The sequence below is a fragment of the Otolemur garnettii genome, unplaced genomic scaffold (assembly GCF_000181295.1).
Source record: "Otolemur garnettii isolate 467f Iridium unplaced genomic scaffold, OtoGar3 scaffold00008, whole genome shotgun sequence".
Lineage (NCBI taxonomy): Eukaryota > Metazoa > Chordata > Mammalia > Primates > Galagidae > Otolemur > Otolemur garnettii.
The window spans coordinates 6,210,100-6,226,937 of NW_003852403.1; the positions used below are offsets into that span (position 1 = coordinate 6,210,100).

A 16,838-nucleotide genomic window follows, 5' to 3' on the forward strand; every position below is an offset into this window, starting at 1 on the left:
ATTTTTCTTCAAATATTTCTGCTTTCTCTCCTTTCCTGTGACTTTTTTTTTTTGAGATGAGGTCTCACTCTATCACCTAGGCTGGAGTACAGTGACATGACCATAGTTCACGGCTACAGCATCAAACTCTGGCTTCGGCAAGCCTCCTGCCTCAGCTTCCCAAGTAGCTGGGGCTCCAGACCATACCACTACACCTGGCTAATTTTTTTTAAATTATTTTTTGTAGAGACAGTGTCTCACTATGTTGCTCAGGCTGGTCCCCAAATCCTGGTCTCAAGTGATCCTACCACCTTTGTCTCCCAAAGTGCTGGGATTACAGGTGTAAGCAAATGTGTCCAGCCTCTTCTGCCTACGTAAATCTGCTCCTGAACCTCTCTAGTAAATATTTCACTTTGTTGTACTTTTCAATTTCCTTATTTCTATTTGGTTCCTTTTGTAATCTCAGTCTCTTCATTGACATTTTCTATTCAGTGAGACATCATTCTCCTGATTTCCTTTAGGTCTTGGAACATTTTTAAGATAATTGACTTGAAGTCCTTGTTCAGTCCAATGTGTAGGCTTTCCTTAGTTGCTACTTACAGACTTTTTTCTCCTTTGTATGAGCCCTATTTTGTTTCTGTGCATGCCTCATAATTTTTGCTGAAAAATGGACATGTTTAATATTATAATGTGGGAACTCTGGAAATCAAATTCTTACCCCTTTGTATTTGTTGTAGTGCTTTTTTTTTCTTTTCTGAACTACATTTTTAAGTTTTTTATTCTTTGGTATGACCACTGAAGTCTCTGTTTAATTACCTTAGTGGTCAGCTAGTGATTTAACAGCTTTCTAGAAACACCTGGACACCCCCCACCTCAGCCTTTGCAGATGTATTTTCTGTGTTGGGCGCACCTTTCAGCACTCAGCCAGGCAGTTTATAACCACCTTAGCCTTCTTGCTCATGCACAACCTGAAGCTCAGCTAGAAATGAGAGGACAGGTCCCTAAGCCTTTTCTAAGCACATGCCCAACCCATATGTATGGCCTTCTAGATTCCCAGAACATGTATATGTGTGAGTTCTTTAAAGCTCTTACTCCCTCAAAGAATCTTTATTTCTTAGCCTTTCAAGCTTTTCAGTTTGTCCAGTTTGCCCCAGGCATCAGTGGTTAAACACTGCCTTTGAAATCCTTTGAAATGTCCTCTCAGGTTGCCACCTTCACTTCAGGAGAATTCTAAGTTAGGCAAAATAAAAGCAAGTCATTTGAGCCCATTTTTCAGGGAGCAACTTGACAAGCCAAAATAAAAAAAGAAAAACTTCTTGAGAATAAGGTTGATTCTGCCTCTTCCAGGGCTCGAAACCTATATAGAGAATGTTTACAATATAGCTATTGTTTTTAATGCTCTGCCAAACTGGGGAGAGGGTATGGGGCTAGGGTAAGCTGGAAAACAAAACTCTTAGTGAATTCAGCCTTTTTTTCCTTTCCCATTCCCCAGTTGCTATAAACTTTCAATTAGTTTCCAGAGTTCAAATAAAGTTGATTCTGACAGTTTCTGCCAGCTTGTTTGCTCTTTTGTGAAAGGACAGACTTTTAGACCTGCTGTTCCACCATTTTTCCTGACCACATTAAAATTTCAGAAGCTCAGGTCTGGTCTGCCCCTCATTTCACAAAAGCCCAAAGAGAACTGATGTATGGGTCACTCAGCAAACCCGTAGCTAAGCTGAGATCAGGATAGATTCCCCGGCCACAGCTCTTTTTGCTTCAGGATTGTAACAGCCTACTGTTGAGATGGAACCAGGTTCAAGCTGACCACCAGTACTAGGCCAAGGGGCAGCTTTCCAAGGAACAGGGGCTCCTAGAGTAAGAGTCTCTGGTAGAGTAGGAGGCTTGACTGACTCCTTTACTGAACAGGGACTCTGTATGGGACAGATAAGGGATTGAGTTATGATGTCCCTGTTCCTTAGAGGAACACAGGCAGAGAGTGTTTTTGGGTTTGACGGGATGAAAATGTAAGCCTTTATGTGCTTGAGGAAATGTATTTAGCTTGACTGGTTTCCAAGTCTCATTCCATTCATACTTACCAGCCAGGAGAGGAAAGAGCCTGTAGCAGAAACGAGGGGCCAGGTCCTGGGCTAAGACTGTAACTCTCTGCCTACACTCACAGAGGATGGACATGATGTGGCATTCAGCTGTCACCTTGACTATGGGCACCTGCAAAGGTCCATCTTTCAGATTCCTCTTCCAGAAGCCAGGAATGCCTCATCCCGCCTCCCATAACCTGGCACACCCTGCTATCTGCTCATCTGCCCTCTGCATGAACACCTGTAGCATTGAGTTCTCTGCCTCACCACAGAAGTACTTAAGATTGGCATCAGCTTATAGCAGGTTACAGATGTGGTTTCCAGCCCCATACCTGCTCAGAATCTGGGAGTGAACGGTCCAGGACCTGCTTCCTGATCCTGATGTTTACCAGGGCTTGAGAAAACCACCCACTTCAGGACTGTCAACCTGCCCACAAGGTGAACTCAAAGGCTGCTTTCCTAAATTTGTACCTGAGACAAATGCTTCACTCACCTCACCCTAGTCCTGGTCCTACCCCTAACAGATCCTTTCAATGCCCCCACAGCTGCTTACAATTCACTCAGGGCAAAATTTATCTGATGCTTCATCTTCTAGTAGCTATTTTAGGAGTGAGCTCACATGTGTAGCATGGCCTGGACTTGACCAACATATCCAGGAGGCAGGAAAAGACCCAATGTGTTTTCTCCCAGATCACCTGTCTTCCTCCCCATCTATTTTGTCTTGATCAAAATCAAGTGTTGATACCAACCTCTCGCTGACCTTGAAAGGTAGTAAGGCCTCTGCCTCTAGCAAGATCTCAATGAGGAATTCACACAGTCCTTGAGCCCATACTTACCATGGGTTAGATCTCTCCTACATGGCCAAAGGGAGACCGGGAGAACCAGGACTGGGAAAAGCATAGGTGGTACCCAGGTGTGTAGACCTGAGGTGTCAGACTCAAAGGCCTGCAGGAGCCAAACAGCTAACGGGGGCTTGATGTGATACATCAGGGAGTAGGGGGTCTTGTGGCAAACAGGAAGTAGCTGCCTACAGGGGGCAGCTGCAACTCTGTTCTAGCTGTGCAGGAATGCAGACCAGAAATGCTGTAATTTCTGGGTTTTCAAAAGAAGCTAGGATTTCAATTTTTTTTTTTAACATAAATAAATTTCTGAAAAGACTCTTTGGGGACCCTAGTAAATGCCTCTACAGCAGAGGTTCTCAACCTGTAGGTTGCAACACCTTTTTAACAATGAAAATACATTGGGGCACTAGGAAGGTTGAGAACCACTGCTCTGCAGGCTCAATACTGACTGCTGGGCACCAGGCTGAGACCTCTATACAGACAATAGGGCAAAGTAATGTCAAGAATATTCAGTAACATCAGAATACTGTTACAGCTCAGAAGGCCACCAGGATCAGCCCGAGTTCTGGGCAAGTTGTATAATGCCAAGCAGTTCCTCCCATCAGACAGGTTCCAGCTGACATCCAAGGGCAAGTAGGTGCCATAGAGCAGAGATTTTTGAAGACCATGGGTGATCAACTTGGGCTCCAGGTGAGGGTAGTAAGGCCGAGCTGATTATTGACCAGGATCTGCATCAATCCCAGCATTCACATTGGCCTTTGGGTCAGGAAGGCAGCCTAATAGACCAGGCTCATGCCCAGCTCGTGGCTGCTCTGTGCCCCTTGGGTGTCACCCTTCCTCTCACTGTGTTTTAGGGCAGAGAAGAGTCTACTCTTCAGATAAGCAACTCACTCAGGCCCCCACCGGGCCTAGCAGGCTTGATCTACTTTACTCCCCTTTTTCAACACAGGTTGGAAAAGAGTGGAGACCCCTGACCAGCAAGGCCAGCTCTGGGCTGCTGGATGTAGCACCATGATTCCTAGAAACTGTTCCGCTGGATTCCCCCTCTCCTAACGCTATCAACTGAAGGGCACAGGGCCCCCCAGGGACCAGGACCACCTTTTAGACTAGAGGGTCCCTGAGAGAAGGCACTGGCCTTGGGCCTCTCTGGGTCATCTGCCTCCTCCTCTCCGGCCCACTACAGAGACCCAGGAATTAGTAGACACCTTTCTACCCACCTGTGCCCCTCCTTCAGGACCTGGGTGAGGGACCACATTCTTTCCGCCTCACCTTTAAGGGACTTTACTACACCTAGTGCCCAACCTAGATCCCTTGCCCTTCCAGTGTCTGGGCCCTGGCATATACTTCAGGAGCCTCCTTCCTCATGTCCTTATAGCCCAGGCCCTACAAATTAGTTATGCTCAGGGTTTCCTGAGCACACAGGTCCACTTAAAGTTACATGAATTTTCACTGGCTAATAAGGCCAGAACCCCAAGCCATGGGGTATTATCACGAAGCACAAGAAAAACAAGCTGGCACCAAAAAGACATTTCCAGAGTGTTCCAGAGCTGGCTGGCTTTTAATTTGGAAACAGGTTTTGGCTACAGACATTCAGGTTTAAGGCACATTCCAAATTACAAGAAGCCCTGTCACTGCCAGGGAACTGGCTTTATTTTCATGGTTTTTCATGGAAGATGGAACAGATGACTTTCTGGTCTTTTTTTCTTTTTTCTAAAAAGGAACGGGTTTGGCAATAACAAAGCTCATGACACATTTTCACCAGACGCAAAGATTAGCTTGAGGGGGCCTCCCTTTTTCTTCTCAGTGAGGACACGGCACTCTACCCACCCAATCACTCTCACCAGAAATGTGTACGCAGCAAACAGACTCGTAGGCATCTTGGCTGGCAATGACTGTGAGAAAGAGAATATGCCTCCAAATAAAAATATAAAATTACACGACTAAATGAAGCCAAGAGTCTTAGCCACAAGCAAGGGGCAACAACCGAACCAGTCAGGAAATAAAACATCTACATAGCAGCAAGAGGCTGTGGGAGTGGAAAAGGCATCCTGAGAGAGTTCTAGACTGACCCAGGTCCCTCAGCACAACACGTGGATCAGTAGGGTAGGGGACAGGGTCACGGCGCTGTGGGCAGCACACCTTGGGGCTATTTGTGGATTTGTCAGAAACAGACATTCTTTTGGCCTTTTTCCTGGCACCACTGCGGCGGCAGGTGGGAGCAGTGAGCCGCCAGTAACCGCTCAGTCGTTGCCACCACAAATCTTCAGCAGAATCTTCCGGTAATCCCCCGAAGTATCTCCCTGGCCACAGAAACAAGGAAGGTATCAGCTGAAGGGGGCACAGCTACTTTCAGCCTATTGGCTCCTGATTTTCTTCTGGCCCAAACACCCTTACTGAGAGACAGATCCCCTCGAAGGGGAATTTTCCACCCTGCTAGGCCTGGGGCAGGCACCACAGACGGTGGGACAGTGCAGGTCAGCCTTCCCCAGGCCCCTAGTAAAAAGCAAAAACCTACACTTGCCCCAATTTTTTTTTTTTTGAGACAAAGCCTCAGGCTATAGCCCTGGGCAGAGTGCCATGGTGTCACAGCTCACAGAAACTTCAAACTCCTGGGCTTAAGCAATTCTCTTGCCTCAGCCTCCCAAGTAGCTGGGACTATAGGTGCCCGCCACGACACCCGGCTATATTTTGGTTGTAGTTGTCATTGTCTGGCAGGCCCAGGCCAGATTCAAACCTGCCAGCTCTGGTGTATGTGGCTGGTGCCTTAGCCGCTTGAACTACAGGCGCCACCACTTGCCCTAATTATTCAAGTCAAATAGGCACTCCCAAATTTTTATTTATTTTTTTGAGACAGAGTCTTACTTTGTTGCCCTCAGTAAAGTGCCCTGACCCTGATGTCATAGCTCACAGCAACCTCAAACTCTTGGGCTCAAGATATTCTCTTGCCTCAGCCTCCCAAGTAGCTGGGACTATAGGTACCTGCAACAATGCCTTGCTATTTTTAAAGATGGGGTCTTGCTCTTGCTCAGACTGGTCTCAAACCAGTGAGCTCAGGCAATCCACCCACCTCGGCCTCCCAGAGTGGTAGGATTATAGGCGTGAGCCACTGCACCCAGCCAACACCAAAAAAAATTTAAATCAGCCTACAAATCACTACCCAAGGCTAACCAATACTGCTGTTTCCCAGTGCACTTGTGTTGCACCAAACTGGAGTTGTGCCATAATGAAATGGTGGGCTCAGCTTAGGAAACGCAGTCTCCTTGGGTGTGACCATTCAAAGCAGGACCCAGGCTGCCCAGCTCCCTCCCAGACCACTGCACTTACCCTAGGAGTGCAGGCCAGGTTTGACTAGTTTCTCATCACTTCCTTCCACCCTAAGCAATTTGAGGGCAGGGCCTACAGCTTTCTCCAGACTTCCAAGCCCACTGGCCCACGGGGGTAAATCATCACTAATTCTCTATCTGCTGCATCATTCGCATGGCTTGGAGGTTAGCCTTCCTCAATGACAGGCCAACATCACCAAATGCCAGTGAGTCTGAAGTCAGCACCTGATCCCCGTGATTCAATTTCAGAGTTCATGTGAGTTCAAGATTTAACTGCAAGACCATCCAGACAAGAATACATTTTGTCAGCCTGGCCCTGGCACATGATGAGATGCAGGAGGCAGTATTTATCAGGCACTTGACATGGATTGCCTCGTTCCATAACCACAACACTCTTAGGGAGAACTATTATTTTCCCCATCTTAAAAATCATGGAGCAGGAGTACAGGGAGGTTTAAGGAAACTGCTTAAGGTCACACAATTAGCAAGGAGAAAAGCCGGGACTGGACTCCAGGCAAAATGCCCCCAGGGCCCTTGCCCTGACTGGCCAGCCAGGCTATGTCAACACAAAGCTGAGTGAGTCAGACGCAACATGAGTTCTCACGGAGACCACAGAACCACAAGGAGCCTGGACTCTGAAGGTCAGGCCCAAGACAAATGAGATCCTGCAGCTTCTCTGATGCTACCGGTGGGCAAATGAGGCTGGGGCCAACCCAAGGCTCAAGGCCCATCCTGCCCCCAGGAGCTTATAGTCTACTGGGGGAGGGGGGTGTTGGATGAACAAACTGAGGACAGCAAGCCAATGAGGACAGCAAGTAAATGAGTCCCACAGAGGCCAAGCACATGGGTGGTGCAAGAAGGTAGGGTGGGGTACCAGGGAGGTCCACAGATGAGGGGGACATTAAGAGGGAGCCCAGGGCTCTTACCGAGATGTCATGGTACAGTGATTTGCCATACATCCGCTTGTACTCCAACCTGATGTCCAGGAGGTCAACCTCACTGCGAGACACCATGATGCGAATCAGGGTCCGGTCCTTTGTTCCTGCTCCCTACAGAGAATCCCCCCAGGAGCATGAGCTACAGGCATCTGTGCCTCCCCACCCTCTTGCCCTCGGACCTCCTGGCTAAGGTGTGGCTCTCCCCAGGCCTTCCACCCTCAGCCCCTGGTCCCAGTGGCAGGTGAGGCCAAGACATCCTGACCTGACCTCTCCGCATAAGGGAGTTACATACCCTCATGGCCTTGTTGAGCCTTTCAGCAAAGAAGGCCGGGGTGTTCTTGAGACATTTCACTAGAAGAAAGAAACTCAGCATAACTAGACCTGCAGAAAACTCAGCCCAACGGGGCACGGAGTACCCAAGTGTCCTCTTCGGAGGCCCAGATGTCAAACCCAGCACTGCATCCATCTTCTCTGCTCTTCCAGGCTCTATTATCCCATGATTTTGGCTCCAGCTCTTTGGAACAGTAACAGGCAAAGCTTAGACACTAACCCAACCTCTTTCCTGGCAACACTGGGTGAGCGGAGGAAGAACTGGAGGGGCCAGGGATTTAATGACACTTGAGTAGGGATGAAATGTGAATGGCAACCAGGAAGCATGTTGCTGCTCAGACAGGAGGGACGAACAGGAGAGGCCAAGACCCTTCTGGAGGAAGGGAAGACGAGCAAAATGAGTGTCTCCCTAGGGTTCTCGGGCGCAAGACCCACCAGGAGGATACTCAGGGAAATGACAATTTATCACCTGTCCCACCCAGAGAGCTCCAAGTAGTGCATGGTGAAAAGATGGGTTAACTGGTTTTCCTAAGTGAATATAAAGAGGGTTTCGAGAGCAGCAGATCAGGGACTCACTCCTCATGGTGGGGAGAGACCCGGAGCCCGTCAGCCCTGCTTGGGAGGACACAGGCCCTCTAGGCGGCACAGCACCACCACCCTAGGAGCTGAGCCAGCTTTCCTCAGCATGGGCCTGTTTTGCTGTTGCAACTAAAAATCTTTCCACGTGTTCCCATCACAAACATCTGACAACTGCCTGCAGGGATGTATTTTTAGAGGAAGCTTGGCAGGATATGAGTCATCTTCCTCCGAGAGAGCGGCTGGACGCCTTCCCACTAATACCCACACTGCAGCTCCCTTCTCCACGGCTGTGCTGGAAATACAAACAGGACACCTCCAGGACAGCCGGGGGTTCAACAACGCAGTGATCCGGGAAGCGGCATGGCTGCCCACATTCGGACACTCTGGATTTCACAATCTTGGATTCTGTGGTTCTTTCACTACACTACCTCTAAGCTAGAGGATGGGTGAGTGTCCTGAGAACTTACAACACAGGCCAGCCCCCAGTGGTGAGGCAAGGCTGAGGTACTCACCCACAGCCAGCATGCCCTGCTCCAGGTCCCCAGACATCTCCCGGCAGATGCTCTTCTCGATGTCTCGACCGGTCATCCTCTGATATTCATTGAAAACTAACAGAAAGACAAAAGGGGTATGTTACAGTCTGAATTGTAGACCCCTAAAATTTATGCGTTTAAGTCCCAGTCCTCCCCCCTCATATCTTAGAATATAACTGTATTTGGAGAGAAGGTCTTTAAAGAGGTAATTAAGTTACAACAAGGCCATTAAAAGGAGGACACAGCTAGGAAGAGAGGCCTCAGAAGAAACAAACACTGCCTTTATCTTGACCTTGGACTCCCAGCCTCTGTCCCAGCAGACTAGGAGAGGACTCACAGGAGGCAGCCCCTGCCCTGTGGGAGGACACTCTCCCACCCTATTCCCACACCTACTAGCTCTCAAGACAGCCAGACATTTTTTTCAGAAGTCACACGCATTGCCTGACACCCTCCCTTGTGTGGCCCCCTTACTGGACTGCCACTCTGCTTACCTGAATTATACTTTAATCTCCCCCAGGACTCCCCGCCAAGACCCAATACAGTGTTCCCTCTCATCCTAAGTTTCCACACTTCTGTTCATGCAGTTGCCTTGCTATCATTTCATGCCCTGCCTGTCATTTGCAGTCTGACTATTACCTGAGGACAAGTCAGCCCAATCAGCTTTGCTTTTTGCTGCCCTCCCTGCCCCCTAGCCCAGGTCAACTCTCGGTGTTATGTTCTTTGGAGCTTCTGATCAGGGACGCAGAGGAAAGAACTGCACTACCATTTAAGATTACAATTTAGTGTGAAGGCCGAGGAACACTTATACAATTGATTTTGTTTAAAGTAAAAACATTAGGGAGCCTGGCTGTCTGTTCTTGCTGGCCCAAAGTGAAGTTACACATTATAATGCTAATGAAGGAAGAAGACAGAGAATAGAACCCAATGCTCGAAGACCCAGTCTGTCCACCCCCAGCTCCACCCCCAGCTTACACCTCAGCTGTTTTTCCACACCGCCTAGGGCGAGTCACTCTGCATTACAGAAGCTCAAACCTCAAGGAAATGCTTCCCAAAAACAATCTCCTGAAGGAGCACATTGAGGCGAACTGCCATGTCTTGAGCAAAGGGAGCTTATCTCCTACAGTCAACCTAGAACAAGCTGTGCACACCCACAGGAGTGGACTGTCAGCTCCTAGAGAGGCAAGTGGCACCATGGAGACCTAGTCCTACAAGCTCCAGCTTTTGGAGAGAAGATATAAACCTCTCTTTCCCCACCCTGGGTCTCAGTTTCCATTGTGATTTCAGCATCGGTATCCATTTTATTTAATATTTTCTTCAAATCAGCTACTATTTTCTCCTAAGTAATAACATTAGTGAAATCATGGACTTGATGTGCTATTTCTGTATTCTATACCATTACAATAAGTAACAATAGAGATCAATACATTCACTTGCACCTCAGGACAGTGTGGAGGTTGAAATGTGTGTTCTGGGGCCAGAAGGCCTGGATAAATTAGAGCTTGGCTATTTCCTAGCTGTGTGACCAGCTTCCCCAACTGCCCTGTGCTGCTTCCATGGCTGTGGAATGGGGAAGACCACAGTGCCTGACTTCATGTATTCACGCATGCTTAGCATGCGTTCAGCACTCAGCCCAGGGGATGGTGCACAGCAAGGTTCAGCCCTGCCACCCCCCAAAGCAGCCCTGGCCAGAGCCCTACATGTTGCTCAGCACAGTCACCAGCCTCAGTCCTCACCTGCCACTCACAGGGGCCACTGTGACACACTGGCCTTTTGGATTCCCCTTCCCCCTGGTCTTCTCACCACACTGGCTTCTCCTTCTTAGTGTCCTCCACTGGTCCAGGGTGCTATCATCAAGCCACTGGGTCCTCTCCATCCTCCCTCCTGAGGGGATCTCTTCTAGTCCCAGAGCCTGACACCTTCAACCACTCGCAACTGCCAACTTTCACATCCAGCCCAGACCCCTCCTGACCTCCAGACTCATCAGCACACTGCCTCCCTGCCCCTTGACTCTGCAGACTTCCACTGTCCCCACACCTAAAGCCTGCTCCACCCACTGCTCCCCAGGCTCAGCCCAGGGCCACTTGATGCTCCACATCATCCTTGACTCTTCCTCCCACATGCCACGTGCAAGTCATCAGCAAGCAGCCTGTAACCTGCCCCTTCTGACTCCTCTGCCCTACTACCCTAGCCTGAGTCACCACTGCAGCCCTGCTTGGCCAGGGACCCCTTCACTCCATTCTCAGCACCACAGCCAGTGAACTTGCTTCTCCTGTCTCTGTCCTCACCTTCTCCATCTGTTCCAGTCACACAGGCCCCTTCACCATCCTCAACCACAAGGATCCCCAGTCCAGGGAGCACCTCTGCACATGCACCTCCCTTGGGTCTTTAAATCAGAGCCACTGCCTCAGTGCGGACTGCCCAGTACCTCCCCAGACTGTACCCATCACTCCCTACCCCTGCTTCCAGGTTTTTTCTTCTCTGCAAGATTCATCTAGTTTTGTTTATTGTCTATACACCCCTGAGCACAGACTGTGCCCTGCTCCCTATCACTCTTTCATGCCCGCCCCATCCCTGACAGACAGCCCGTGGTGGGAGCTCAATTTACAGCTGTTGCATGAATGAGTAAAATGCATGTTGTCTAGTATTAATTACAGTTATGCTTGTTTCTTAAGCTACACTTAAAAGCCTCAGGTAGCAGCCACTGAATCACTGGATCAGGTGTGCCGAGGGCTCTCTCAACTCTAATATTCCACATTCCAGTGTAAAAAAGTGCTGGGCAATAGGAGGGGCCCATTTCCTCACCTCTTCTTTCACTTCCCCCAGAACCAGGTGCTTACTAGACTCAGAAATTCCCCACCCACCGTCCTGTCACCGAATCCTTCAAACCACCACTAGGGGGCTCTTCTGAGGCAAGTGAAAGCCCCAGCAGAGAGGAACCAATGTATCCACAAGCTCTATTTCCCCACAGTAACCTGTCTACCCTCATCTAACTGCCCCTAGAGGAGCGGTTCTCAACCTGTGGGTCGTGACCCCTTTGGGGATCTCCTGCATATCAGTTATTTACATTACAATTCCTAACAGTAGCAAAATTACAGTTATGAAGTAGCAACAAAAATAATTTTATGGTTGGGGGTCACCGCAACATGAGGAATTGCATTAAAGGGTCATGGCATTAGGAAGGTTGAGAACCACTGCCCTAGAAGGACCCACACTGCCTTACCTGCCACCAGGTGGGCCCGGCTCCGAGAGCACAGAATTGCATTGAACTTGGATTCATCTGTTCCCAGGCGGTTCTCCCCGGCCGCATACAGCTCCTGGATAGAGAAGACGACGCACATACAGGGTGGGCTTCACCCCAGATCCAGGACCAAACCCCAGCCACCTGGGAAAGCTCAGCAGGCCCAGAGGGGAAGGAGACAGGAACAGGGCCAGCTGAGGGAACACAGGTGTGCTGAGCCCCTACTGAGCTCCATTCACTCTGCTGAATCAGACACCGGCCACAGGCCCCCTCACCAAGCAGTGCCCCCTCACCAAGCAGTGCAGAGGACCCTGAGGCTATGGGAAACTCAGACAGGGACAACCAAGGCTGACTGGGGCCCAGCTCAGGCAGGGAACACCCTCAACCCATGGGAGAAGTACCACATAGAAGAACATGAATGAGAACCTGGGCTCAAGTCCTGGTTCTGCTAACAGAATTTACATTTGCCTATTAAACTTTTGAAAGTTTGAGTCCAAAATATTGGCCAATTTGTAACTTCTGAACTAATGGCCCCTAAAGTCCCTTTTTTTTTGAGACAAGAGTGTCACTCTGTCTCCCAGCTAGAGTGAAGTGACGTCATCAAAGCTCAATGCAACCTCCAGCTCCCGGGTGTCAAAGCTCACAGCAACCTCCTACTCTTGGGCTCAAGCAATCCTCTTGCCTCAGTTTTTCTATTTTCAGTAGAGATGGGGTCTCACTTTTTGCTCAGGCTGGTCTTGAACTTGTAAGCTCAAGCAATCCACCTGCCTCGGCCTCATAGCTGGCTAGGATTACAGGCATGAGTCACCATGTCCAGCCAATTTTTCTATTTTTGGTAAAGACAGGATCTTGATCTTGCTCTTGCTCAGGCTGGTCTCACATTCCTGGCTTCAAGCAATCCTCCCACCTCAGCCTGTCAAAGTGCTAGAAGTAAAGGTGTGAGCACCCCATTCTACCTAAAGTGCCTTGAAAGTCTCAGGTAGCAGCCACCGAACCTAAGGGCACCAATACTCAAGGGCAGAAGGGAGCCATCAGGGGCTCAGAGATCCCACAGATCAAGATAAGGCCGAAGCGGGTCTGGAGCTGAGAAGGCAGACCACTACACCCGAGTACAGGAGCCTCGGGACATCCAGCCCTGATCCAGAAATGAGAATGAACCTCACAGGCCAGGGGGACACTAAGGCAGCTGTCAGAGCCATGGGTCTGGACTCTGGCCCCAGAATTCTCTGGGTGGACTGCTCAACCTTTCTGAGCCTCAGTTTCCTCATCTGGAAAGTAAAAGGACCGAACAAGAAGAGCAGCTCTCTTCCAGCCCTAACAAGTGGGCATTCTACAAGGTCCTGTTCCAACCTGACAGGTGGTGGGGATGATCAGACCACTGGCAGTTTCTAGTGAACTCCTGAGTGAAGAGCAGAAGCAATGAAGAGGGAACAAATGAGGCATAGAAGACCAGTTCCATCGCAGCAAGAAATTGAGGCTCTCTCCAGCCAGAACACGTCTCTAGAAAGGAGGTCAGATGCCTGGACTTAACCCCCTTTTATCTGCAGCTCACAATGGGGACAAGGGCAGAATTTCAAAGCTTTGCAACTAATGTGATAGGTGGTTTCTAGGCTCAAACCTTGAAAAGCTTAACAGGCAAGTGCGAATTCTGTCTCTTTGTGAACATAATGGTATACACAAGGAAAGAAGGGGAGAGTATTAAGTCACATGAAATCCCATGTCCATACTGTGATCTCTGAACCATGGCAATGTTTACCATCTCACACATTCCTCTTATACATGGCGAAACTGAAGCCCAAATGAAGTTTGGGTGACCTGCTCAAGGCCACACAGCTGACATACAATAGAACATGTCTGAAATTTGTGGAGCCTGGAACCCACTTGACTGCTTTTTCCATCCCAGAGCACCTCTCTTGTGAAGGAAGAAAAAGTAGGAAACACCCCCAGTTTAGGAAGCCCGGTGGGGTGGCTGGCCTGGCCTCACACTCACCTGGACATCTCTCTGGACAACAGACATGTCCACATTTGTGCTTTCATCCCGGTTTCCCTGAAAGGAAGCAGGTTGTACAGTGTCAAGCCCACTCCCTCCCCATCTCTTTCCCTGGCCTCACTATTCAGCCCCGGCTCTATGATTTCCTGTCATGGGAAAGGTACCTGAGAGAGAGAGATGAGGAGCCTCTGGAAGTGCCCTGATGTGTCGCTTCGAATGGCCTCCTCCAGGGTCTTCTTGAATTCTGAAAGGGAGAAGCCCAGAAGGTCCACCTTGAACACCACGTATGGAGCTGCCCCCTGCAGACACAGTCGCCAGCTGGCACTGGTGAAGAGAAAGGCCTGGGGGTCTCAGCACAGGACACAGATGGCCCGTGTGGCCTTCCAGGGACTTACAAATTTGTGACCACCACACTGACCTGGCCTCTGGTCCAGCTTGTCCCAAACAACACCCAAGAGGTTTGTTCAGGCCTCTCACCTTAGTCACCTGCCCCATGTGTACACAGCAGGCAGGGTTGAGTCTTGGGTCAAGGCTCAGTGTGTTGGGGGGGGTGACAGGAGACAGAGTGATAAAAAAGACCAGGAAGGAATCAGAGGCCCTGGGAGGGGTGTGGCCAAGGCCCAGGAAGCAGAGAGATTTACAGAGGGCAACAGGCACCAGCCTGACCTGCTTTGTAGGCTCTGCTCAACTCCCGGATGTGCTCGTTGCTGCGGGAAGCCAGGATCTCAATCAGGCAGGCTTCATCAGTGCCAGCACCCTGAGGTGGCAGAGAACGCAACATGCCCCACGCTTGTTACAGCACCCTCACCAGCACCCGGAAAGAAAGCAAGTGCTGTGCCACTCCCGTGACCCCAGGGCACGAACCCCAGCAGCAGAGGCCTGTGACACAGAGACACACCCATCGTGCTGTCCCCCAGGCCTCGAGAGCCAGTTCCCTTACATAGCCCTAAGGAAGCACCAGAAGTGACAACAGTGAAGAGGAGAGGGTCACGTCAGAAAACTAAGAATCAGAGAGGTGTAGTGACTTGTCCCTACACAGAAAATGGTCTGGTTAAGATATAGGCCAAGGTCTGTTTTATTCTAAGTTTAGCCCATGAGTGAGAGAAGAACTGGGAAAGTGGGTTAAAAGCAAATAAGATCAGGACAGGTGTGGTGGCTCACACCTGTAATCCCAGCACTCTGAGAAGACAAAGTAGGAGGACTGCTTGAGGCCAGGACTTGGAGACCAGCCTGAGCAACATCAAAACCCCATTCCTACAAATAACAGAAAAACTAGCCAAGCAAGGTAGCACATGCCTGTAGTCCCAGCTACTCGGGAGCCTGAGGCAAAAGGATCTTTTGACATAGGAGTTTGAGCACAATTGTAGTAAGCTATGATAACCCCACTGCACTCTATCCTGGACAACAGAGTGAGACTCTATCTCAAAAAAATAATAAATAAAAAGCAAATACAATCAGAGTAGACATGTAGAAAAACTATTGTGGAGTGTCTAGAAACATCTAGAAAAAGGCAGCAACAATGAGAATGAATGGGATGCCACACCAGGGCCAGTGAGAAGGCAGAGGACAGGGCCAGAAGCCTCTGTGCTTCAGTAGCTTTATGACCTTGGAAATGTTACTTAACCTCCCTGTGCCTCCAGCTCCTTCTCTATTAAATGGGAATGATGCTAACACCTACCTTACCGGGAAGTCATGAGGATTAAGTGAGCTGAAGTGTGTAGCGCCTTAGTGCCTGTCCAGCAGGAAGCACAACACTGCATCAGCTGTTTTCATGATGACCGATTATCAATACTGCCACTGTTAGCTTACTTAGAGTTCACAAAGGGCTCACACATTAGCCACCTTACCTAGTGCTCACTGCATGTCCTCAGAGAGAGCTGCCATCCCCATCTCACAGATGCTCAAGGACACACAGCTAACAAGTAACAGCTGACCCTGTACCTGCGCTGTTTCCACAGTCACAACCACCACCCCACAAATCCGACTGGAGGGAGGAGCAGGATATGCCCCGTCACCTCAATTGCCTCGCCCTCCCTGGAATAAAGCACAAAGATGAGCTTCAAAGAGTCCCGTCTCCCTCCCAAGCCTCCACGCTGAACCCTTTGCTTCTCCTGTTGGACAAAAGTCACTGTGCCTACGGGGCCTCTGGGAGCAGATTCCTTCTGGCACTCCTGTTTTATTCACAAGGATCCCCCTTTCCACAGGAGCTGCCTGTTCCCCATCCACAGGGTCACTCACACACAGAGTTGTAAACTGGACAGAAAGGACAGGACCTTCCCCTGGGCCAAAACTAACTGGACTGAGGGAAACTGCGAGCCCAGGAGGAGCCAGTCAGAACCTGCCCCGGGTGGGGAGAGACAATAGGTGTGAACCCCCAGCTCGTCCATAGCCAATCTCTGGGGGTAAACAGAGAGTGGGTGACAAGATTCCTGGGAGCAGCCTGCAAGGGGAATCCCAAAAGCAGACAGATGAATGAAGTGGATGAGAGAAATCCTGCCCAGGTCTCTTCCCTGACACTCCTGTCCTGTCCCTCTCTGCACCAGGCAGCTTATTCTTATCCTAGTAACTGATTCTTTACCAGTTTTGCTTAAACTTTAGCATGTCTCTGTTATTCTTTTTCTTCTTCTTTTTTTTCTTAATTAAATCATAGCTGTGTACATTAATACAGTCATGGGGTACAGTGTGCTGTTTTTATATACAATTTGAAATATTTTCATCAAACTGGTTAATACAGCCTTCATGGCATTTTTTTAGTTATTGTGTTAAGACATTTATATTCTACATTTAGAAAGACTCACATGTACCCTTATAAGATGAACCATAGGCATGATCCCACCAATCACCCTCCCTCCACCCCATCCCCTTTCCCCATATTCTTGGGCTATAACTGGGTTATAGCTTTCCTATGAAAGCTATAAATTAGTTTCATAGTAGGGCTGAGTACGTTGGATACTTTTTCTTCCATTCTTTTTTTTTTTTTTTTTGAGATGGAGCCTCAAGCTGTCCCC

General features: G+C 49.3%; 1 protein-coding gene across 1 annotated transcript in view; it reads right to left on the reverse strand.

Annotated features, from left to right (window-relative positions):
- Positions 1–4,424: 4,424 nt before the first annotated feature.
- Positions 4,425–16,838, reverse strand: part of ANXA11 (annexin A11) — a 54,301-nt gene continuing 41,887 nt past the window's right edge. The window contains exons 7-14 of the mRNA XM_023509603.1: positions 14,497–14,619; positions 13,995–14,074; positions 13,831–13,887; positions 11,823–11,916; positions 8,582–8,677; positions 7,453–7,511; positions 7,149–7,271; positions 4,425–5,199 (exon numbers count right to left, since the gene is read on the reverse strand). Coding sequence (XP_023365371.1) covers positions 5,140–5,199; positions 7,149–7,271; positions 7,453–7,511; positions 8,582–8,677; positions 11,823–11,916; positions 13,831–13,887; positions 13,995–14,074; positions 14,497–14,619 — 692 coding nt within the window. The 3' untranslated portion in view covers positions 4,425–5,139. The remainder of the gene's footprint in view (positions 5,200–7,148; positions 7,272–7,452; positions 7,512–8,581; positions 8,678–11,822; positions 11,917–13,830; positions 13,888–13,994; positions 14,075–14,496; positions 14,620–16,838) is intronic.